A 24090-nucleotide genomic window follows, 5' to 3' on the forward strand; every position below is an offset into this window, starting at 1 on the left:
GGGTTGATCCATCTTCATTCCTGTTGGAGCAGTTTTCACATCTAAAGGCTTTGCAATGAATTATCCCTGTATCTGCCCTAAATGGAGTAAAAAGTATTAGAGGGGTAGCCATGTTAGTCTATAACTTTAAAAACAATGAGTAGTCCTGTGATACCTTAGAGCAGGGGTGTCCAAACTTTTTTCAAAGAGGGCCAGATTTGATGAAGTGAACATGCGTGAGGGCCGACCATTTTGCCTGACATTCTTTGAACCATTAAAATTAAATTCAAATTACTATTTTATGCAAAGTTTATTGCAAACGGCATACTTTTCATTTCGTCACATGGATGACCCATCTAAACAGGTGTTAAATCACTCTGCCTTTCATATCTGAAGGCCAGATGGAAAAAAAAAAATCCAGGAAGCTGAAATATATGTCAGGAACATTGTAAAGTACATTACATATTATTGGTAATAAAGGTTGTCTGTCAACTTTTAAGTTCAAAAAATATGAACAGGAACATAACACCAAGTATACATGTTGTGTCCAAATATATTTATAACTGATTTAGACCAACTGACTTTAACTGAGATTTTACAATGTATTCATCTCAATACATATGGATTCGTTGGGGGGCCATAAAAGATAGATATTGCCAAATTACCTGGGGGGCCGTATTAAACCAGAACACGGGCCGCAATTGGCCCGCGGGCCGGACTTTGGACATGCCTGCCTTAGAGGCTAACAAAAATATATATTGTTTATGAACTTTCACGGGTAAACCCTGCTTCTTCAGATGAGTTTGAGTAGAGATAAAAGGGTGGCTATCAGATTTATAACAGAAGAAGAAAAAAAACATAAACAACAAATAGTGTGGTAGCACTTTATAGACTAACAAAACATGTATGGTATCATGAGCTTTCCTGAGGGAAAAAAATGTACCTGTCAATACTAGTTCATGTACTAAGGAGGCTAATTAAGTGGGCTGGAGGTGTCCCATACTTAACTTGATGTTAGTGTTGTGTTAAATGTAAGGAAGACTGGTTTTATAATAGGCTCTCTAGTTAATGTCTTTTGTTAAGCCCCAGAGAAATTGTCAGATTTGCATATGAAGGTCAATTCTGCATTCTCTTTCTGTGGTTGGCTTGTGAAATTCCTTTGCAGAAGAATGACTTGGGCACTCTATGGATATAAAAGTTGCCATTCTTATACAAGGGAATCTTACAATCAAACTACAGAGAGAAAATGCAGAATTGACCTTCACTCTAAATTTGACACAGCTTCTGTGGAGTTTAACAAAGACATTAATGGGGTGGACCATTATAAAACCAGTCTTCCCTATATTTAACATGTCAATGGCAATAAAAGCTAAGAATGGGACACGTCCAGCCCACTTGATTAGTGTCATTAGCACCTGTGCTAAATGGAGTCTGTTTTGAGAGAGGAAGGATGACACAGTGATTAGATCTAGGACTTGAGAGACGTGGGGTTGGTTGTCCTCTTGCCACAGGCCTCCTGTGCAAGTGGGGTTCTGCCAGGAAACGGGTGAATGGGACTTCACAGGGAGAAGGGAGGCAGGTTCCCATTAATCTGAGCCATCTCATAAAGGCAAGCACTGTAGTAGCAGTCATTCAGGCTGTAGAGACACAGATATGAAGTTTTGGTCCTGTGCCTAATTTTCGGCAAACCTGGATATGAGACAGTGCATGGTTTGTATTTTGGTTTCAGTCAACTTCTCTGCCCCAGGCTTACTGAGTGATCTTGAGCTAGACACTTAGTGTGTCCGTGCCTCAGTTTCTTCACAGTGCAATAGGGCTAATAGTCACCTACCCTGGAAGTAATATTAGGTGCTTTGGTAGCACAAACATGGGGTCATATAGATGGGGTTTTGTCTGTCTCCCCATTAGTGTTTTGTTCCAAAGGGGCAGGTTTCTATGTTATCTTAAAATTAGTCCCTTCTTGTGGTCAAGTTTGAGGGCAGCTCATGGAGAAATGTGAAAGCAGATTCAATTTGACAGAGAAAATAATGGTAAGTTTCCTTATTTTTACCTCCTTAGCTACTCTGAAGTTTTTGGGGATATAATTGGCTTTTACCGCTTACCCATGTCTACTATTCTTTGTTAGTCTCAGGATAGCCCAGGGCACTACACTTCTAAAGGGCATTTGTACAGGATTACTGCCCTTAGTGGTGATTGATCCTGTGTTTTAGTCTCATACAGGTTGTACTGTAACTGACTAGACATGCTAGCCAAAATTTAGAAAAACGACTAGAGATTTTGAAGAGCCTGCAGTTCAGAGGATGGGTACTTGTTGCCTTTTGAAATTAAGTCATTTTAGATGTCCCAGGTTGACCACTTAGAATCACTGTCTACTTTGTGAAAACTGAGGCATCTGTGATTTTTCCCTTAATGTGGGAACTGGTTACATGCATGCAGGCTCAGCCCATTGACCGTATCCTGTGAGGTTTTTGCCTTAGTTAACTGAGGGCTCAGGCCAAACTAGGGCAGATGCTGTGTATGTGTGGGATTGTTTAGGCCTGCAGAGGGCTGAAAGCTTGTGGCTCTCGGTAAGGCATGTCTTGAAAAACATAGTTGCTAGCTACCTGCTAGCTAACTACATCTACTTGTCGAAAGCTGATATGACTGGGTTGGCGATCCAGGGGTAACCCATTTCTGTGAATCTCTGCCCTCCCATCTGGAAGCTTCTAGGATTCCCTGATTGCTGTCCAGGAGTAGAAGTGTTATCTTGTCTGTCTGTCATATTCTATATGTGCCTATCATCATAGAATCTTAGTGCCTCTCTGACCCCTCCACTCCACCTGGAATGGATAATGTACTCTCCCTCTCTCTCTCCTATCCAAGTCTGACTCTGTATGCAAGTGGTAGGAATGCATCATCTGTTGCTCTGTCCTTTCTACATCCTCTTGCTTTCTGGGGAAGACTAGCTCCGTGGCATCAGGCCTCCATCTATCCTGTACTCCGCCTCTCTCACACTGTGCTGCTGACCAAAGTTGACTCTTGTTCCAGATACTGTTCTGGATTAAACCTCTTGCCAAGGATGAGTTTTGAAATGTTATCTCACTTTTCCTTCTCTCCAGCTGAAGAATGAAGTCAGTTCCAGTATAGCTACCACGCCGTACACAGTAAAGCTACGAGGGGCTCCTTTCAATGTCACCGAGGTAAGTGCTCTGCCACCATGGCCTTACCACTCCCTCATTTATGGCTTAAATGGTATTTGTAACAGGAACAGAATGATAGTCCTTGGATTGCCAACATCTACAATTCAGTAGCCAGCATATACTGTTCAGGCGTTACTAGGTATCTTCAGGTTAGTGGGTGAGTTTTGAGAGTGGAACATTCATAATGTCAAGAGTCCCAAAGTGTCTAGGCAGCATTCCTAAAATTTACCAAAGGGCACTCCAGAAATCTGCCCAACTTGCTGAAATTGTTTTATTCTCTTCTATTTCCAGAAAAATGTTCGAGAATTCCTCTTGCCCTTGAAGCCGGTGGCAATCAGGATAGCAAGAAATATTCATGGGAATAAGACAGGTACCAGCTGTAGAGGGATTGTGCATTGTGGGTGCTGCACAGCAGAGATGACATTAGGAATGCTATTTCCCATGTTGGCCTTTGCTATTTCTTAAGCCTGTGGTTCCAAATCACGACAGTATGCTCCAGTTCTCACACATCCCGTTCCCGTGACTTACTCCAGTCTTTGTACCTTAGAATGGACTTTGAGGAGCCACACCATAAAAATGGTGCATAGGGCAGGCAGTTTATTTCCACTGTACATTGTTTTGTTTTCATAATTTTTGGGGGGGGAGGAGTGCATCTTCTATCCCTTTGAGTTTGAAGCATGTAAAAATGTACACAGTGCATGGGGGTCTAACTGCCAGATCAGTTTTAGACTATTTATGTGCACATGCAAGCACAAACAGAAGTCTTAGAAAAATATTTTCTCTTCAGTGAAAGATCCATTCTATCTCAAATCTGATATAGTTTACTCCAGAATAAATATGGTGGCAGATACACATATATTATGGAAATCTAATACAGAAAAAAAATCTTTAACTTGTTGCTTAACTGTCTAGTTAGTGTGTGTGTGTGTGTGCACACACATCCACATAGCTCATGATGTGCTCAATTGAACCTGATTTCTTTCCAGGCTATGTCTTTGTTGACTTCAACAGTGAGGAAGAAGTACAGAAAGCCTTGAAACGAAACAAGGAATACATGGGTAAGAGCAGCCTGTAGGCACTTGTCACTGACTCTGGTCTGTGGGTATAGGGATTTTCTGCTGTGGGTCCTGTTTGCTTCTCACATTTCAAGAGGATTCTGGTCCATCTCTTGATTTTTGCTCTGGCAGGAATGGAGGGTTTGTAAGAACAGGCATGCAATGTCCTGATTGTGTGTGGAAAAGATTAGGTGGTGTCTAGCTACTTGTGTTGCTCTTGTTTCAGTGAGCACTATGTGTCTTCCCCTCCAACCATTAACATTGTTCTCACAGAGATGGGATGGGCTAGAGGGCTTCCATGGGAAGTCAGCAGAGTTTGTCCAGCTTACACCAGCAATAAATTTGGCCCATCATCTTTAGAGAGGACCATATATTTTAATTATCTTGGCTCAAGTCTGGCTGAGGTCTTTGGGTGTGCCTGAAATGTAAGGTTCCCTTCTGTGTTGTGTGTGGCAGGTGGGCGCTACATCGAAGTTTTCCAAGAGGAGAGTATGCTGAAGATGAAACTCACCCGAAAGGGTGAAGACCAGCCCTGGCAAAGGAGGAAGAAGGATGATGAGGAAGAGGAGGACCTGTCTGAGTCAGGGAGACTCTTTGTACGGAATCTCCCTTATACTAGCACGGAGGAGGAGTTGGAGCAAATATTTTCCAAATATGGTAGGGAATGGAGCTCCACTCAGCTTCTTACTTCTCCCTAACAATCTGTGGGCTGATCATCTTGCCAGGCTCTAAATGCTCACTTGGATAGCAAGAAAGTTGAAGGAGTAGAAGACTCCATGAACTTGACAAGGCTGTGGCACTCAACCTGCAGTTGCCAAGATACCACAGGGGTGAACACCATTTTAAAACTAAATCTTGATTTATGTAGGCTGAATTCCCTTTCACTTCCAGGACATGTCCTCTTAGTGCAGGGTGGAATAGGGGAGTTATGGAGTGCCAGTGTGTGCTGTTGGGACAGAGAAGATTGGGTGGTGAGCTGCATCCCCTTCTGGCCCCAGATAGTTCTGACTGACCTGTAATGTGTGTAGTCTGTGCAATGCATCATTGCTCATGTCTAGATGCCCGGGGAGTTGAGGCACATTGCTAGTAGGGGTGTGGGGAAAGTGGGTATTACTGCTGGCCTGTACCAACCCAGAAATAAAAGTTTCCATTTTCCATGCAGTCGACCCTTGAGCAGTCCCAGATTGTCTAAATGCGCACAGGTGCTAAGTTCAGCAACTTTCATGGTTTCGTTCCATCAGCTGGGTTCCTACAAAAGACACAGTCACTCAGTCCTGCTCCGCATTGTCTGAAAAGGGGGCATATCTTATTTAAATCATTTTTCTTTTGCAGGCCCCCTGTCCGAGATCCACTTGCCCGTTGACAATCTGACCAAGAAACCCAAGGGATTTGCCTTTATCACCTACATGATTCCTGAGCATGCAGTGAAGGCCTTTGCAGGAGTGGATGGGCAGGTATTCCAGGTACGGTAACAAACTAACTTGGAGATCTGGGTGGATGTTTGGTCATAAGGATTATTGCCATATCACAGCGAGAGTAGCCTGTCCCCGCTCTGGGAACTGAGCATGGTGGCTCATGCCATAGTCTAGCCCTGGTGAAAGCCCCTGTAGGCTGGGCATTATGGCTCGGGGTCTAGTCCACTACATCCCAGTCAGTGGGGTAGTGCGGCCCAGTGGCCAAGTCTGTGGTGTTGTCTTCTCCTCCTCCCCCCTCTCCCCCCCCCCGTGATCAGCCCCAACTGAGCTGCTCCTCTGGCCTTTATACTGGCCCTGCAGCTGGAGCATGCCCGGCAGGTCTGCAGCAGAGGGGCCTTCTCAGCCCAGTAGGCCTGGTTAACCCCTCCCTGGCCACTGTGGGGTTAGTACACCCCATCATATGCCAGAAGGTCAGATGCTTATGGTGATGCCACTGTGTCCTCTGGCATTGAGGAATAGAGTGCTCTGAAGAGGAGAAGGCCTCTAATGCGGTGGAGCAGTTCCAGTTTACATGGATTAGTGGGTTCAGAAAACCCCAGGCTGCTGCTAATTCAGTGCTATGCAGAAGTCATATGCTGTTACCAGAGGGGGTGAATTTGGCATTCAGTGGTCTTTCAAACTCTGCATTGGGCTGCTCTGGGGATTGCATTGGTGCCAATCTTTAGCAGCAGGGAAGAAAGGGGAGGACCTTGCACTCTAGTTGGGAAGGTCATTATGAAAGGAAGTTGCATAAAACCCTGCACTGACACTCTGTAGCTCATCTTACCTTGACGCAGCAAGACTATGAATGTGGGTCCAGTGGCGCTATGTCTTATGTGTCTGTCTCCTAGGGTAGGATGCTGCATGTGTTACCCTCCACCATAAAGAAGGAAGAAAGGGAGAACCTAGATGCTGCAGGATCCTCTTCCTACAAAAAGCAGAAAGAGTCTAAAGACAAAGCAAACAGTGCCAGGTACAGAGGGAGTAGTTTCGCTCAGCTGTATCCTTTTGTTTTAGTATGCCACTAACTGCAGAATTCCCCCTTAGAACTAGAATTGAAATGTGTGTGGCTCCTCCAAGGGTGTGTATTAAAGGAATTTCTGTTACGTTGCCCTTTCCTTGGCTCTAGTATCCTTGCATCTTCGCTCGTCGAGAGCAAGTGGATTCTTTTTTGACTTATCTGAGTTGCTGTACTGGATCAGTCCTTCTAATCTAGTTTCCTAACCCCAGTAGTGGCAGGTTGAACAGAGCCCAGCCATAGCTTTGTAACTGAGAAGTGAAGAATGTCCTATTTTACTGAAATACAGCCTTTCCATTTTCTCCCACACTGCTTACAACTAGGGATGTTAGCCTGTACCCGGTTACATAATTAACTGATAAGCCTGGGCTCATCAGTTAATCTTAACGATTACCTGCACCACCCCGCCTCCCTTAAATGCCTCTGTATCAGAGGCAGCAAGGTGGGATGAAGATGGGAGACTGTGCCTATGCAGTTGCTTCCCCTCTTCCCCCGCTGCCTACCACATAAACTCAGCATTGTAGAGGATGGGAGGGCAGGCAGGAGCCAGTACACCCAGGAAGCTGGCTTTCAAGCCGGCTCTCCACGTGTACAGGGTTCAAGCAGGAGCTGGCTCCTACGGAGCTGCCTGCCTGCCTCTCTCCTGTTGCCTCCCTCAGAAGCAGCAATGCGAGGAGGAGCAGGCAGGAGCTGCTGGCAACAGTAGAGGTAGCGAAGGCAGGACCCAGTGCTTAGAGAGGGCTCCCCATCAGCACCGACTCCCACCTGTCATGTGTAAGTGTTAAAAAATTGAGTAGTTACACATTTACAAAATCCCCACATTTGTTAACATCCCTACTTACAACCAACTTGCTCCCTTTTTCCCCCCCACTCTTGCATGTTTTAGCCATATGCCACCTCCTATTCAGTTTGTTATCCTGGTGGCCCACTTTGTGTGTCTTTTTTGTGTCACGCTGAGGCTCATGTCAGTTGGAAGATGTGAATGTTCTACAATTTAGGCTTATTTTCTCTTTCTTCCCCTTTAGCTCACACAACTGGAATGCACTCTTCATGGGGACAAACGCTGTGGCAGATGCAATTGCACAGAAGTACAATGCTACCAAGAGTCAAGTGCTTGATCACGTGAGTTGGATTCTAGCTGGTGATCATCATTTCAGTCCATGGATGGAAGCATGTAGCCTGCAGTTTAAAGGCTGGTGCTTTGGGTGTCTGTCTTCCAAGGGATTTAGCTCTTGGTACCATGCACTGTGTTTTCCTTAAAACACCTATCCGTGATATGGCTCTTGCTGCATCTCGACATTTATCTAGACTGTTAGCCTTTCTGGCTGAATAGACCCTTCACAGTGTGAACCCAAGTGCTGCTGCCCACTGGGCGGTATCTGGATGTTCATCTTAATGCGGGCTTACGTACAAAGTACAAAATGAAATGGAAGACATATACAGGCACATGGGCCGTTCAGGGTGCTTCTTGTTACTTATCTGTTCCTGATGTTCTGTTCTGTTCTCTGGAGTCCCATTTTCAGAATTTTCAATATTGGCCTAACCCTACTCCCAATGAACTCAATGGGAGTTTTATAATTGGGGTTCTAGGGAAGCTGAGTGCTATTGAAAATCCCATTAAGAGTGTTAAGTGGAAAGCTATAGCAGCACACTAGGTATTTCCCAGCAGTGAACAGGGGGTAACAGGCAAACTTGAGCTAGGTGGGTCTGTCTCAGCTTTTGGAAGCATGAGTCCTTTCTCTCAAACCCATGGCGTGTAGTTTCTATCCTCTCTTGGCTAAATGGGAACATGTTGGAGAGGAGTTTGGATCTTATAGTGGGTGTCTCAAATTTTAAAAAGAGCAGGAACATTTTACAAAGAATTATCTCTGGCTCTGCCTGCACAAATGGAGCTCAGTATTCACATGGACTATCCTTTCACCTTGGAAGATCCACATTATATTATAGCCCACTGAAGTCACGTGCCTGTGACTTCTCCATCTCATTACTATGGAGCTGTGGTACCAAGCACTAGTGGCTGGTCTGGGTCTGCTCCTCTGTATTTATCTTATCCAAGCCACATGTCTTGTATTTTGCAGAATCTGGCTGCTTTACAGGCAGTCCCTGAGTTACGCGGATCTGACTTACGTTGGATCCGCAGTTACGAACAGGGCTTTTCTCGCCCCGGGGGACGGGAGCGGTGGGACGCCTAGATGAGCCGCGGTCCCGCCGCCCGCGTTCTCCGGGGCGAGAAAAGCTGCTCCCCGTCTCCTTTGTCTGCTGGTCAGACCAGGGAGACGGGAAGCAAAGCCTCGGAGGACGCCCGCAGCGGGACAGCCGCGGCGCGCCTGGACTGTCCTGCTGCGGGCGTCCTCTGTGGCTTTGCTCCGTGTCTCCCTGGTCTGCTGGGGGGGGGGGGGGGGGGCGCAGCCAGTGCCCCCTCCCCCACAGCAGACCAGGCTTTTCTGCCCATGACGCCTGGGGTAGAGCAGCTGGGGCGCTGCTGCTGGGTTGGTCCCGCAGCGCCACTCCTCGGCACTACTGGACCAACCTGGCAGCACCCCAGCTGCTCTGCCGCAGGCGTCCTGATTCAGCCGCTGCTGGTCAGTTTCAGCAGCGGCTGAATCAGGACGCCTGGGGCAGAGCAGCTGGGGTGCTGCTGGTTTGCTGCAGTAGTGCCAAGGAGCCGCGCTACTGGAGCAACCCAGCAGCACCCCAGCTGCTTTACCCCAGGCGTCCCCAAGTCAGCTGCTGCTGAAACTGACCAGCGGCTGACTACAGTAAGCCCGAGGCAGAGTTGCTCTGCCCCCGGCTTCCTGGAATCAGCCGCTGATCAGTTTCAGCAGCAGCTGACTTGGGGACGCCTGGGGTTCTTAAGTTGAATCTGTATGTAAGTCAGAACTGGCATCCAGATTCAGCCGCTGTTGAAACTGATCAGTTTCAGCAGCGGCTGAGTCTGAACACCAGTTCCGACTTACATACAGATTCAACTTAAGAACAAACCTACAGTCCCTATCTTGTACGTAACCCGGGGACTGCCTGTATTTAATACATGCATAGCTCTGAGCTCTTGTGTGAGGAGAGTCTGTTGGATGTGATTGGATTAATGTTGCTTTAGGCAGAATGGCACTTATATTTGAAGGTGCAGCTTGCTCACATCACTGTAGTTGGGTGTTAACTCTGCTCTTTGGTCTTGTTAGGTTTCAGAGTGCCCGAGAACAGTAGAATTTCTATTTGATGAACTAATTGAGGGTTTATGAGTTCATAAAATGGAAGATCTCAAAGCTACAATTCAAACAGGACGTAAGTTGCAGTATGGTGTACTGCAACACCTGTTCTTCAAACCATGCAAAGCTATTTCCAGTGCTCTGAAGGCATCGGAAAGTGAAAGGACGATGACTGGTTCTTCATTATCATCACGTTTTGTCATGTGATTTGTTTGTTTTTCCTTTTGGGTGGAAAAAATGCTCCTACATCTGGTCATTAATAACACTGATTATATAGTGTGTGCCTAATTTGCTTCACAATTACTGCAGTTGTGTGCTCATATCTACACAGAAGAGGCCAAACAGACACCAATTGAAATAGCTGTGGTCCTGAAACTACCCTGCATTTAACTTTCACATTTCACTGTCACATGTAGCACTTTTATTTCGACTAGCTGAGGATTTAATCATACCCTTGAACTGAGGGTGGAATTCCCATGGGAGCTGCATAACCGCAGGAATTTGGACCTAAATGCTTATGGCCTACAGGTAAACCTGTCTCCAACAGAGCTGAGATTTCACCTTATGTCTGTAAGCAAAGCTCCCAGTAGACCAGAGTCTGAGGAGTGAGGGTGTTGCAGGTGCTCAGCATCTCTCTGGTTTAGGCCTATTGTTACCAGCATAGTCTATGCTCCAGATCTTGTCAGTGTGGATCTAACCAGTGTTGCTCTCATTTGCAGGAAGGCAAAGACAGCGTGGCTGTGAGAGTAGCGCTGGGAGAAACCCAACTAGTCCAGGACGTCCGCCAGTTCCTGATGGACAATGGAGTCAGTCTGGATTCCTTCAGTCAGGTGAAGCACTTCAGTAGCCCTGCTCAGCATACACCTACAGCTGCAGCAGCAGAGGGCTTTATTCCTTCTCACCTCATTGTATTCACTGCAAATGTGAGGGGGTAGAATGTTCAGGAAAGAGTTTTGCAGGATAATGGTGAAGGGTGCTTTTTATTTAAGAGTGGGACACTCCTCTATAAAAATTTGGATGGTCAACAGACAAGAGGCTGTTGTATAAATTAGCAATCTGCCGCCAGATTAATGTGTAAACTGGGTGCTAAGAGATTTGGGAAATTTTGCTGTTCATCTCTTGATCGCATGGTAGCAGTACTCATGAAAATTGAGGCAGCTTTCACTTCTGTCACACATATCATTATTTCCTGATGCTTAATCTTTAAACTGCCATGTCTAGATGCACAAATGTTGATTTTTATTTAACTTTTTGGTCCAGTTTTCAGTGGAGTAAAAACAGACATGTCTGAAATTGGTGCTAGGCGAGAATAATCTGCATGGCATCTTTGCATACTAAACATCCCTGATCATAGACCTCATCAGCACTGCTCTGCATATAGGGTTTGCTAGTTGAGGACTAGTGCAGGACCACGTGAACAAACAAAGCTTATTAAGAGTTATCCTTCTCTTTCTAGCCGTTAATGTCCATGTGTAAAAGTTTAAGTCACTTTAGGGTTATGTGCTTTCTTCTTTCCACCTAAGTCTCTCTAAAGTGAGGGCTTGATCCAGATCCCCTCAGCGCTCATTGAAGTCAGTTGCTGAGACTGTAGGATGGAATCCTAAATGTGTAGTAGATCCACCTGGGCCCTGCCCCGTGAGTGATTCGTGATTGAGTCTGTTGGACCTGCATTTCAAAAGGCAGCAGGAGCCTTTTGCACAGTTCTCTGTGGGTTTTCAGTGTGTCTATAAGGTATATGAATTGGAGCAGAGTAGCATTTAGTCCCAAAGTCTCAGATGTTTGGTAAGAATTCCCCTCTATATTGGTGTGGTGTCATTTTTTTTTTTCCCCCTCACCCTTGACAGGCTGCTGCAGAGCGGAGTAAAACTGTGATCCTAGTGAAGAACCTTCCTGCTGGCACTAAAGTGATGGAACTGGAGGAAGTCTTTGGTCCATATGGCAGCCTGGGGCGGGTTCTGCTTCCGGAAGGAGGGATCACAGCCATTGTGGAATTCTTGGAGCCTACAGAGGCCAAGCGAGCCTTCACCAAGCTGGCCTACTCCAAGGTAATCATGGTGACAGCACCGTGTGTCATTTAATGTGGACTTCATACTGGGTAGGCAATCCAGACTAGTGCAAATCCAGTCGTCTTCTCTGTTCTGGCGTCAGCACTTTGAGAAGCCCGGTAGGAATAATTTTATCAGGTGTCAATATGTTAGTCTTAGATGTAATCATTAGGAATGGATACAAGTTCTTATTTTGTTCAGCCCCTGAATTAAGCAATTTCTGGAAGAGAGGAGAAGCTCAAGGCACCTTAAGGAGAATAAAAGCCCTCACCTTGCAAGCAAAAGTTGCTGCTGTTTGCAATTCACAGCTCGAATTGTAGTTAAAAGAATCTTCTTATTTCCTGGTTCTTTGATAATATTCAAACTCAGCTCTAGAGAACACTCTAATCCCGTAGTGAAAGCATACCCTGCAGGGAGAGCATGCAACTGTGCCTTTTAACTTCCAAACAGTCCCCAGTCTTGTAATATGTCCTATGACTGTGCTTGGTCCTGCCATGAGGGCAGGGGACTGGACCTCTCGACGTCCCTTCCAGTTCTAGTGTTCTATGATTCTATGAGAAAGTAGAGTTGAGATTTGAACTTACATCCCCAAATTCACTTCTCCCCTGCCTTGTAGAAATCACTTGTATCTGTCACCCTTGCAGTTTCAGAACGTCCCTCTATATCTCGAGTGGGCTCCCATGGGTGTCTTCTCCTGCCCACCCCCCGAGAAGAAACAGCCTGAGATTCCAGAGGAGAAAGGAGAAGCAAGGCTGGGAACTGGTAAGACTTTTGACTTGTGGGAGAAGATATTTGCTGTAGTGTGTATCACTCTGCTCTTCCCTTGTAGCAGTGGCCATGCTGTTCTTGTCCTACATGGATGAGAACCTCCATCTTACTGAAAGTCTCCTCTTGAAGAGGTTTTTGTGGCTTGTGTGTCCAGAGATAAGCAGAGTTTCTCTTCCCATCATTCTGCTGGGAGCTTGACTACTGACCTGGAAAACCAGTAGTTCCTAGAGCTAAGCAGTGCATTTGCTTGCTGCTGCCATTCTCTCCTTTTGGGTTTTTGGACTCCAGTGTTGATGTTGGGAATGGGATTAAGCTTTGGTGCACCAGCAGAGTGTTTAAGGTCGGGGGTGAATAGAGCAGTGTGGAAGAATGTCTGTGGTTCAGATGCAAGCATTATTTATGTTACTGTAGCACCAATGGGCCCTTGTCATAGACCAAGACCACATTGTGGTAGGTGCTGAACAGAAACATAGTTCTTGCCACCAGGAGCTTAGCTGTCAGTTTCTAGTCTTGTATCAATGTACATGGGAGTACAAGTGAACAACGAGACAGTATTGACCAGCATGAGAGGTAAAAGTCTGTTGTGTAGGCATCCTGCCAGCAGAGGGATCTGGAGGAGAGTACAGTAATTCCTCATTTAACATGTGCCTGCTTAACATGTTTTCGCGATAGCACTATTTTTTTTTTTTAGGGAACGTTTTTTGAATTACACGACCATCCCCGGAATAACATGATTTCCCCAGCCGGTCCATTGCCGGCAGCTGCGCGGGGCTTCCCCCTCCTCCCTGCAAAGCGGCGGAGGGTTCGCCGCGCCGTTCCCCGCTGACTCCCCCTCACCGGATGCAGTGCGGGTCCCAGCAGACCCGTCACAGGGGCATACTCCCAACCCAATCCCTCTCCACCCTCCTATCCTTCCCTTCCCCAAAGCCAAACACCTCCTCTCCCTGCTGTAACCCAGTCCCTTTCTCCTCCAACCTTATGTCCCGGTCCCAACAGACACCACTGCTTGAAACACAACTCCCACCTTTTCCATTATTTTCAATGAGAAAATTGACCCTGCATATCACGTTTTCACTTAACACGATCATTTTCTGAAACATATCTATAGTGTTAAATGAGGAATTACTGTAATGAGGAAGGTGGAAGGATGTTCATGGACAGTGCCTCCCAAGCGTTTGGAATAGCATGGGAGAAAGCATGGAGAGGTTTGAAAATTTAAAAGTGGGAATTTAAAATTCAGCAGTGAACGTCACCAACTTGGCAGCAAATGAAGGGCTATGAAGGACCTTGGCTGTCAATACAAGTGGTTTATATTTGATGTGTGACAAAAGGTGGAGCCAGTAGAAGGATGCAAAAGGGGCTGACATGTCAAAGTGATGGGCTAGGAAAATGTTCTTAACCTCGAATTTGTGTTTGCCAGCAAGATTACCCAGAGATGAGGTATAGAGGAGAGGAGAAGAGGGCCAAAGATAGAGCCCTAATGAACCCATGGCTAAGTTGAAGGATGGATGAGGAAGATCCCCAAAGAGCACAGAGTAGAGGTGATTGATAATTTTTGATTGCAGGCCATTTCAAGAATATGATAAGTGGTCAATGGGCTACCCTTTTCTATGAAATAAATGGAGGGAGCACCTAGTTTGAGATGGTAGTTGGGTACATGAAGGAGTTCTGGGTAGGATTGGATTACAGAGGGGTTGTGAGGTCTGACCAGGTGTTTGGGTGAAGGAGAAGATTGTTACCTGGGGCATGAGATTGGGGTGTAAGAGCTGGTACAGGGTCTGGTAGGGAGCTGTGACCAGGTGCAGGGGTGCAAAAATCTGTGCAGAGGGTTTGGGTTGTGACCTGGGGCAGAGAGTTGTGATGCAGGATGAGATGAGGTGCCAGGTACAGGCTCTGACTGGTACGTACGTACTGTAGGCAGCTCCCAGCCAGCAGTCCAGTGGGACCCCCAGACAGGCTCCCTGCCTGCTGTGCCCCCCATTCCACATGCTGCTCAAAGTGGTTGGTTGCTGGGGCTATCGTTGTGGGTACGTGCCAGGCACCCCTTGGGGTGGGATCTCTGTGTGCTGGCTGGACCAGCATGCATGAAGGCGGGGGCAGTGAATGGAGACCCCCCCTCCCCCCCCGCCCCGCAGCGATGCACATACTGGCCCCAGCAGCCAGTCACTTGAGTAATATCTTGGGCAAGGTAGTCAGGGAGCCTGCCTAAGGGTCTTGCTGGGCTGCAGGACATTTGTGGCCCAGAGTATCATAACTATCCATATTTTGCCCATCCTGGCATGGAGTTATAAATCCACAGGAGGACCAGATTTCAGAAAAGAGTGTAGATGGGTTGAGAAAGATGAGTAGAATCTTCTTACTTTACATTTTAGAAATGTGCGTCTGTCTGTTTGTTCAAGAACTCTTAAATGATAAGAGCTAGGACCACTAAATTTAGCATACAGCTTCCTCTTATCATAACATAAAGTGAGATCAGGGTTTGGTTGTGCCAGAACAATGTGGTGTGCCTGGAATTCAATTGTTTCTCATAAAATAGAATGGGAGGAATCTGGTATAAGGGAGAATTATTCTATAGTATGACCACTGGGGGGGAGCAAGGGGTCAGAGATGGGGACTATAGTTATTGGGCCAGCAGGAGTGAGGGCTGGAGAAAGGGACAGTTATCTTCTACCTGTTTGAGAGTTTGTGTGTCTCTGTCCCCCAAGTGAGGGACATGCACCTCTGGCCCCAAGCTGCAATAGGGAGAGAGGGCTGGGATTGTCCCCTCTCTCAGGGCAGCCTGCCTTTTGAAGCCCTTATCCCCAGCCCCATCCCAGAACAGTGATTTAAATGAAGAAAAACAAAACTTATTTAAGAACCTGAGCAATGACAGGTGAATCTTCTAGTTGTAAATAAAATCAGTCAATTTTTCAAAGCATTTTAGTTGAAAAATTACTTTTTTAAAATTGAAAATTTTGTTTTTCACAAAAAGATTTCTCTTTAAAATTATTTTACTGCAGATATTCAAAATGCTATCAGAATGGCTATTGACATTATTCAATAAAAGTTTAGGTTAAAAACATGATATGTTATACAACACCCTTCTGAATCTTCATTTTTGCAAATAGTCTTTTCAAAATTTCTTGTTTTATTAGGATGTCTGATTGAATTCACAATAGAATACATGATTTCCCTCCTTCACTTTCATTTCTTGTCTTCCTTGAATGAAAATAGAAGGCTCAATTTCAAATCAATGGTCTCAATGCTTTTGAGGATCACGATTGACCGTAACATGAGTCTGAGAATTAATTTTCTGATCGTTAAGTGAGATTTGAGAATGACAGTAACTATTAGTGTTAAATGACTACAGCAGATCTTTGCAGGGCCACCTGGAGGGGGAAAAAAACGTATAGAGGTTAAATATCCTATATAATTGAAAGTTTGTTTGTCTGGCTATGTCCACACTACGAGTTTTCTTGGCAAAAAATATGCTAATGAAGGACTCATTTGCAGGAGTCATGATCTCATTTGCATATTTTCTGCCAATCCATTTTTTCGCTAGGGTTTTTGCGCAAAAGCAAGCAGTGTGTGTTTTCTTTTTGCACAAAAACCCCTTTTCTTGCAAGATCAGTAAACCTCCTTTTTTGGGGCATAAGGATCTTATAGGAAAAGAGGTTTTTGCGCAAAAAGGAAACATCCACATTACTTGTTTTTGCGCAAAAACCCTAGCAAAAAAAAGGATCAGCAGAAAATATGGAAATGAGATCATGACTCATGCAAACGAGCCCCTCATTAGCATATTTTTTGCTGAGAAAACTCGTAGTATAGCTGTAGCCTCTGAGAGTCTGTTCAAGAACTCTTCTAAAGGGTAAGAGCAAGGGCCGCTAAATTTGTTATGCAGCTTCCTCTTACCATAACATAAAGCAAGGTCAGGATTGATTGTGACAGGACAATGGGATGTGCCTGAAATGTGATTCTCATAAAATGCAAAGGGGAGGGTGGTCTGCTTGCATGTGCAATTACACTGTTGAATTACCACAGGGGAATGGGCACACTGGTATGAGAGTGGCTGGCTGGGAGTGGAGCTCTGAATGTTGCTGGCTACCTGTAAGGTGGTGGGTGGGCAGCATGGCCCCTGTTGCCACTCCCAGGGAGCTCCCCTGGCCAGGCAATATAGTTCCCACTGTCACAGTCAGTGCCGGTAAGCCCCCTGGCCAGCCTCAGGTAGCCACCATCTCAACTTCCTGTCCTGAGCTTCCCACCCCTGCCCTGAGAGCCCCCCCCCCATTACACCTGATCGCCTACCCTGATGTCCTGCACCCTCCACATCTCTGTCCTGGGTCCTCCACTCCCTGCCCTGACTCCTGGATCCCTCTGTAATGACCCGAGCAATGCCTGGTCAGTGTGCTAGTGTTTGAAAGGTTAGAAAAGGGGAAGCCAGCGAAGAGATTCAAAGAGAAATTGTTTGCTTAGACTTTCCCCTTGTTCTCCCTTATTGCAAAAGTCTTGTGGACCAAGAAAATGTGCATCTTGCTTGGTGTCAATCATTTTTAGCCAGTGGGCGAACTTTGAAACTGGTGAACGTTTGACTTTTTTGTGAGGATCTATAAGCTTCTGTTTTACCTTCTGATCTTGAGCCTTCAGCAGCTGTACTGCCCCAGAACAGAGGACTGTACCAACTCCTTGCTTTCTTAGCTTGGAATTAGAAGGTATGTTCAGTGCCTTGAGACTCTGAGGTTTGCTCCTGATAGCATAGACTCTGTTAGAGGCCATTTTTAAATACCTTGGTGAATGGGACTAACTCCACTTCTAGTGGAGGTGATCACACCATTGAGGATCTCGCCATTAGTTGAGGTGCGCATGATTTTGTGAATTCTAGTGATTTAAGAGTGGGCCTCACGGGTGCTTAGATACTGAAATGACAGCTGATGAGACGTATTTTTGCTTTAGAAAGGGTATTATTATGATAGCCCAGACCTGAAGAAGAGCTGTGTATCTCAGAAGCTCATCTGTCACCAATAGAAGTTGGTCCTGTAAAAGAGATTACCTCACTCACTCTGTGTCTCAGTTGTTTTAAGAGGCAGCATGAGCAGCTTACAGGAGCTCTGTATAGACAACCATCCCGACTAGAGAGGTCTCTGTGTGCACAACTGATATCAGTGGAGGCTGAACTCTACAAAGAGGGGAGGAGAAGCTGTCCCCAGAACAAAGCAGTCTGCAGCTGTTACTTAACATGCACCAATTTCTGGGTCTTGACCAGGTCAGGTTCCCATTATGCTGTATGAACATAGAACATTTACAGTCCCTGCCCAAGAGAGCTTGGTCTGAGAGGCAAAACAGACTAAGTAGATGAAACAAATAGTTTTGGGAGAAGGATAAAAGAACGGTACCAGCATGGGACTGGAATTTGGGAGAGTTTCATTTCCTGACTCTGCCACTGCTTGCATAGATGAGTCACTTAATCCACTCCGTGCCTCAGTTTCTCAATCTGTAAATTGGGGACCATGCTTTCCTACACCCTAGGGGTTTTGAGCATGAAATCCATCTGTGATTTTGAGTGATCAGATTAGGGAATGTCATAGTGTAATTGACTACACAATAAACTGATAAGCCTGGGCTTTTTGGTTAATCCTATCGACTACACACATTCCCTCTCCCCTTGCTGCCTCTATATCTGCTATAGAGGCAGCAGTGCGGAGAGTCGGGGCAGGCAGGAGCTACTACGCACGAGAAGCCGGCTTTCAAGCTGGCTACCTGTGTATATCGACTCCCACGGAACTGCTTGCCTCCTTGTGCTGCTGCCTCTCTATCAGAGGCAGCAATGGTGAGGAGGGGCAGCAGGCTTGGGTTTGCTGCTGACGGAGGCTGATAAGTGGGATTCCAGCACAGCCTCTGGCTCCTGGGAGCTCAGGTCCCCCGTGGACAACGGCTACTACCGCCCTGCACTGTTGCCTGTGCATCAGAGGCAACAGCACATTATGGCAGGTGGGAGACGGTCTGAGTGGAAACCTGGTTTTTAAACCGGCTCCTCTTGCAGACTGGCTGCCACTTACCACTCTGGACTGAGGTGTTAAGGGTTCCTCCGGAATGGAGCTGGAAGCGCGCTGTCTGTTGGCCCCACCACCAGATATTACTGAATACTTAAGTAACTGATAAGTTTTGATGCAGTTACACGATTATTGAATCAGTCAATATCTAACATCCCTAGATCAGATACCATGTTGATGAGGGCCCAGTAAGTACTGGGACAGGAAGGAAGGATGATGTAACACAATCAGCTGTGAATGGGGTGCTTTAGTACAGACAACAATGCACAGAAGCAGAGTGACCTTTCCCCCAAAGCCAGGCATGTATTACATATTTCCCTCCTGTAAGGGCTGATTGAAGGGCCAGTCCTGAGGATCCCCCAGCTTTGATTGAACAAAGAAAAGCAGCACCAGGCAGCAGGACCAGACTAGCTGATCGCCTGGCTGGCAGGTCACGGAGGAGTGTGTGCATTGTGCTTGCCTGTGTTAATTTCAAGCCCCAGTGCACCCCTTGTGTGGGTGAATTCCCACTGCTTTTATGGCAAGGTCATGACCTTTTTTATGTCTCTCCCCTCCCCTCCCCGGGGATTTTTCGCATTGCATATTGGGTCCTTAAACACTTTTAAAACCAAAACGGGAGGAGGCTGGGTTGCTGAGGGTTGTTTGAATTTTTTTTTCCTGGAAGCTTTTTCAAGACTATCAGGGAGATGGGGGGAGCTGATAAGAAGCTCTTCCCATTTCAGGTCCTAGGGGAGGGACGAAGGGGCAGCTGTTTTATCTCCCCATAACCAAGACCCTCACCTCCAGATAAAGGGCTTTAAGCAGAGGAGCTCCTGGAAAGCTGCTTCAGTTTGATAACGGTCTTTGCTGTCCGCCTTCTGCACCATCTGCCTTGGGGAAGGTGTGGAAGGGAGGCAGCGGTAAATTCCTTAGCCTGATTACAGTATAGCCCCATGTGGCTGTATGTGACTGTTGTGCTAACCACAGATGGAGACATCTTTCCCCTCTTCCAGCCCATGTGCCTTCAAAAGCAATGAATTTGCTGTTCAAGTTTTCTGATTTCCCACACAGTCACTAAAAGTTTCTCTTGCAATTAAGGGTGAAAGTGCTTGGCCAAACAACAAAACACCCATTTTTTTTTCCAGGACAGAAGAAATTTACAGTTGGTCTTGTTTCGCTGAGTCTGGTTCTGAGCATCTCTTTAATGAAAGCAGAGATCTGTATCTCTGGAACCAACCCAGCTCATGGTACTATTGTCTCTGCAGCACATTCATATTGAATAGGACAGCAAATGTCCTGCAGTTTTATTGGGGTATCATACCCCAACAGATGCAGTAAGAAAACCAAGCAAGGCATACGTCTTTGGCACCAAGTATACCTTCTGGCACCTCTCTAGTGAATTGAGTCCTATCTTGCTCCTCTTGAAGACAATTAAAAGCCCCAGCCACCTCATATGAATTGTAGTAGGATGGGATAATAACCATTATCCAAAGCCAAAATCAAGATCCCTGTTAACTTCTGAGTGCTTTGGATGAGACCCGAAAGGGCGGGGACAGGAGGGAGGTCTTTTCTTCACTTTCCTCTAAAGTATCTGATGCTGAAAGCAGAGGTGAAGGTCAGGCTAGCTGGATGTGGTTTGGCAATTTCTGTGCATTGTGTTGAGCCCTGGCGAGAGCTGCTGATGCCCAGTGCTTTTGTGCATGCCTTGCTCAGGTAAGAGGGGAATTGCAGTCAGTGGTGGAGGTGCTCAAGGTAGGCACTAAACTGAAGAATTAATCTGGGTGCTTAGGGAAAGCACCACATTAGCAGTGAACGGCACAGAGAACATTTAGAGAGAGTGGAGGTATGGTGATAGCTGAATGACTACTTCTCATCTCTTCTCCATTGTTTCTGGAAGACCCTACTAAGATCTACCTTTGATTTTGCATTCCAGCTTGTCTGCAAAGAAGGGAGCCCAGAAGTGGGGCTATGTTAGCAGAACTTTCCTCTCTGGGCCTGAGTGTCACTCTTATACTTTTCCTCTGTGCTGGGTGGGAAGGAGGGACAGTATTTGGGTTTGAGTTGCCGATAGTGTCAGAGGCAGCCATGTGGTGTTTGCTAATGCCAGCATTTGGAAAGGAGATGGGAGACAGTGATGAATAGGAATGTTGGTATTCTCTCTGCACGTTGGTCGTTTTCTGGGAAGGTTGGAGCATAAGGCAAATATCTAGTTTAGATTCTGATATTAGCTTCATGCTCTGTGTTATAAATCCCTCCTGAGCCTGCTTTTCCATTTCTCACTTGTCTGCATCTTCTTCCTGGATCTGACTTGCTCAGTTGTTAAACAGCTGACCTGGTCCCAATGAGAAGGGGAAAAACCCTCACAAATGTGGCCCCCAACTGAGAAGCAGAAAAACGGACATTCACGTCACTGCTCTCTGTCCCCACCCAAAAGCCTAGATTTTTGTGGCTCCCCTAAGCTCTGGGGAGGGTGTCCAAAAACGAGGGGATCAGTGCACAGGATGTGATGTCTGGGCAGGAGGTGGGGTGCAGGAGCATGTTGAGGATGCAAGGGCTGGGTGAAGGCAGAGTGCAGGAGTTGGCAGGGGCTTTAGAGTGTTGGGTCTTGGCTGGAGGGAGGATGCAGGAGCAGGTTGGAGGGGGGATCTGTGTGGGGGCAGGGGACCAGAGAACCTATCAGATGCAACTCATAGGGAACACAAGCGGCTCCACATGGTTCTGCATGCTTCATGGATGCACTGTACAGGCTCTTCCCTCCGGGAGCATTGCCCTGCTCCTTCCCCCTACCAGGTAGAGACCACAGGTTGGATCCGGCCCGTGGCTTGCCTTGATTGGGTCTTAGAGCATTGGGGCCTCCCCCCTTCTTTCCTCTGCAACAGGGAGCCCTTTGCTTGGCTGGAATGCCAGCTCTGGCTCCCATCGCTGCTGGGGTGGAGAGCCCTGAGCTTCGCTGGCCCGATCAAGGTAAGCTGCAAGTCAGAGATGGTCCACGACTAAGTTCCCCATCTCTGCTTTAAAATATTGTTACAGCCTCCAACCAGGTGGAGTGAAGCAGAAGCTGTTCATGAAGGGGCTGTCTTGGCACAGCAAAGGTGGTTGAAAAACTAAGCCAAGTGAGATGCAGCAGTTGCTAAACTGCTGCTTTCCAGGAGATGAGTAGAGGGGTGCAGCTGTATCTCAGTGCTGGAGGTTCCTCTGTGGTGCACTAAGCTACCACTGAGGTGATGCAGTTGTGTTAGTGATCATGGTTCCAGATGCTATTCTGTGATAGGGTGAGTGCCAGGGAACAGTTCAGTAGCATTTTCTTTAATTGTGGTATTTCAAAAAAGCAGCACACTTGTGTGTCGATTCTCACATTCTGCCATGTTCAGTTTAGCTGAGTAAGTTTATTTTTCATGACTTATGGACCTAGCAGGGCAAGGGCACTACTAAAATGGCCAAGTGCTTTGGGAGCATGGCTACCATCTTGAAACCAGTCCTCAGTTGTCCTTTTACCCAGTCATAAGTAGGGTACTATGAAGTATTTAATTCAGGGGTAGACCTTTTACATCAAATAGTCAGTTAGCAGCCTGTTGTGAGAGCTGTACTGGAGTAGCAGCCAGTATTTTGGGCCAGGGTTGAGGGATACTTACAGAGCTATACAGAAGTCCAGGGTTGAAACAAGAATCTGTTCTGGCTTCTCACCAGAGTATCTGGCCTCCTGAGAAGTAGTATGCTGCAGGTCAGAATTTGAGGGTGTTAGAAGAACAATATGTGGCTTACACTAGTTAATCAAGTTTCACCTGCAAAACTGTTAGTAAGCTCAGCTAGTCGTTCTAGTGGGTGCATTGAGGACTCTGGTGGCAGGGTCCAAATGCAATAAATCACTTTAGTCTCCTGCATTGCCTGGAGTTTATGGGGTTTGTGATTTGTCTTCTTGTTTTACAGCTGGTGACGAAACTGAGGAAGCTAGAAAGGGCTCAGAAGAAATAGTGGAGGAGGAGGAGGAAGACGAAGAGGAAAGTATTCCAGGATGCACGCTGTTCATCAAAAACCTCAACTTTGTCACCACAGAAGACACACTGAAGGAGGTGAACAGTGGGAGAGACTTGGGATTGGGTGTTGCATGTACCCGACAAAGTTCTATTTTAGGGATTCTCAACAACAAAAATTACTACATGACCCCAGGAGGGAGGAACTGAAGCCTGAGCCCACCCGAGCCCTGCTGCCCCAGGTGGCAGGACCACAGCCCCACTTTCCCTTGTAGTGGGACGTAGGCCCAAGTCCCAGATCTTCAGCCCCAGCTTGAGGGTTTGTAACCTAAAACCCATAACCCAGAGCTGAAACCCTTAGGCTGTGTCTACATTGGCACCCTTTTCCGGAAAAGGGATGCTAATGAGACACTTCGGAATTGCAAATGCCGCGGGGATTTAAATTTTCCCCGCGGCATTTGCATGAACATGGCTTCCGCTTTTTTCCGGCTCTGAGCTTTGCCGGAAAAAAGCGCCAGTCTAGACAGGGATCTTTTGGAAAATAAAGCCTTTTCCGGAAGATCCCTTATTCCTCTTAAAATCAGGAATAAGGGATCTTCCGGAAAAGGCTTTATTTTCCGAAAGATCCCTGTCTAGACTGGCGCTTTTTTCTGGCAAAGCCCCGAGCCGGAAAAAAGCGGCAGCCATGTTCATGCAAATGCCGCGGGGAAAATTTAAATCTCCGCTGCATTTGCAATTCCGAAGTGTCTCATTAGCATCCCTTTTCCGGAAAAGGGTGCCAATGTAGACACAGCCTAAGGGTTTCAACTTTGGTCCCAAGCAGTGGGGCTCAGGCTTCCGTCCTAGGCTCCAGCAATTCTAATTCAGTCTTGGCAAGCCCGTTGGAGGGTTGCAACCCACCATGCAGTCCTGACCCACAGCTGAGAACCCCTGTTCTGTTTAGGTGGAGATGGAGAGGAAGATTTCATAGCCATTTTCCTAGGGTAGAAAGGTGGGGGAGAGCTTTCCTAAGGTCATACAGTATGTCAGTGGCAGAACTAGGAAGAGTAACATGAAATTCCTTCTCTGTCTCCTTCTCCAGCCGCTAAACAACTCTCCATTTTGTGGTGGGGAGACAATAGATGTAGCTATCTAGACAATGTTGGATCTGTTCTCCGTAGTGGTCTTAAAAATAATGTCCTGCTTTCATTGGGGATGATTGGTAGCTTTGAATGCTCAGACAATCATGTAGTTTGTTTCCTCCCCTCTCCCGTCCCCCCCCTCACATCAAGAACATAAAAAGGCCTTACTGGGTCAGACCAAAAGTCCATCTTGCCCAATGCCCTGGCTTTTGATAGTGGTCAATGCAAGGTACCCCAGAGGGAATGAAAAGAACAGGGAGTCATCTAGTGATTACCCTGTCACTCAGTC

At 46.5% G+C, this 24090-nt stretch overlaps 1 protein-coding gene across 2 annotated transcripts in view; it reads left to right on the forward strand.

Moving 5' to 3' along the window:
- RBM19 (RNA binding motif protein 19) overlaps nt 1-24090 on the forward strand; it is a 157277-nt gene that overhangs the window by 10614 nt on the left and 122573 nt on the right. For both annotated transcript variants that reach the window (XM_075898196.1, XM_075898197.1), the window contains exons 7-17: nt 3078-3158; nt 3450-3528; nt 4145-4216; nt 4670-4870; nt 5546-5676; nt 6519-6640; nt 7711-7807; nt 10611-10721; nt 11736-11936; nt 12581-12698; nt 22637-22779. In XM_075898196.1, coding sequence (XP_075754311.1) covers nt 3078-3158; nt 3450-3528; nt 4145-4216; nt 4670-4870; nt 5546-5676; nt 6519-6640; nt 7711-7807; nt 10611-10721; nt 11736-11936; nt 12581-12698; nt 22637-22779 — 1356 coding nt within the window. The remainder of the gene's footprint in view (nt 1-3077; nt 3159-3449; nt 3529-4144; nt 4217-4669; nt 4871-5545; nt 5677-6518; nt 6641-7710; nt 7808-10610; nt 10722-11735; nt 11937-12580; nt 12699-22636; nt 22780-24090) is intronic.

Source organism: Pelodiscus sinensis, chromosome 15, assembly GCF_049634645.1.
Source record: "Pelodiscus sinensis isolate JC-2024 chromosome 15, ASM4963464v1, whole genome shotgun sequence".
Lineage (NCBI taxonomy): Eukaryota > Metazoa > Chordata > Testudines > Trionychidae > Pelodiscus > Pelodiscus sinensis.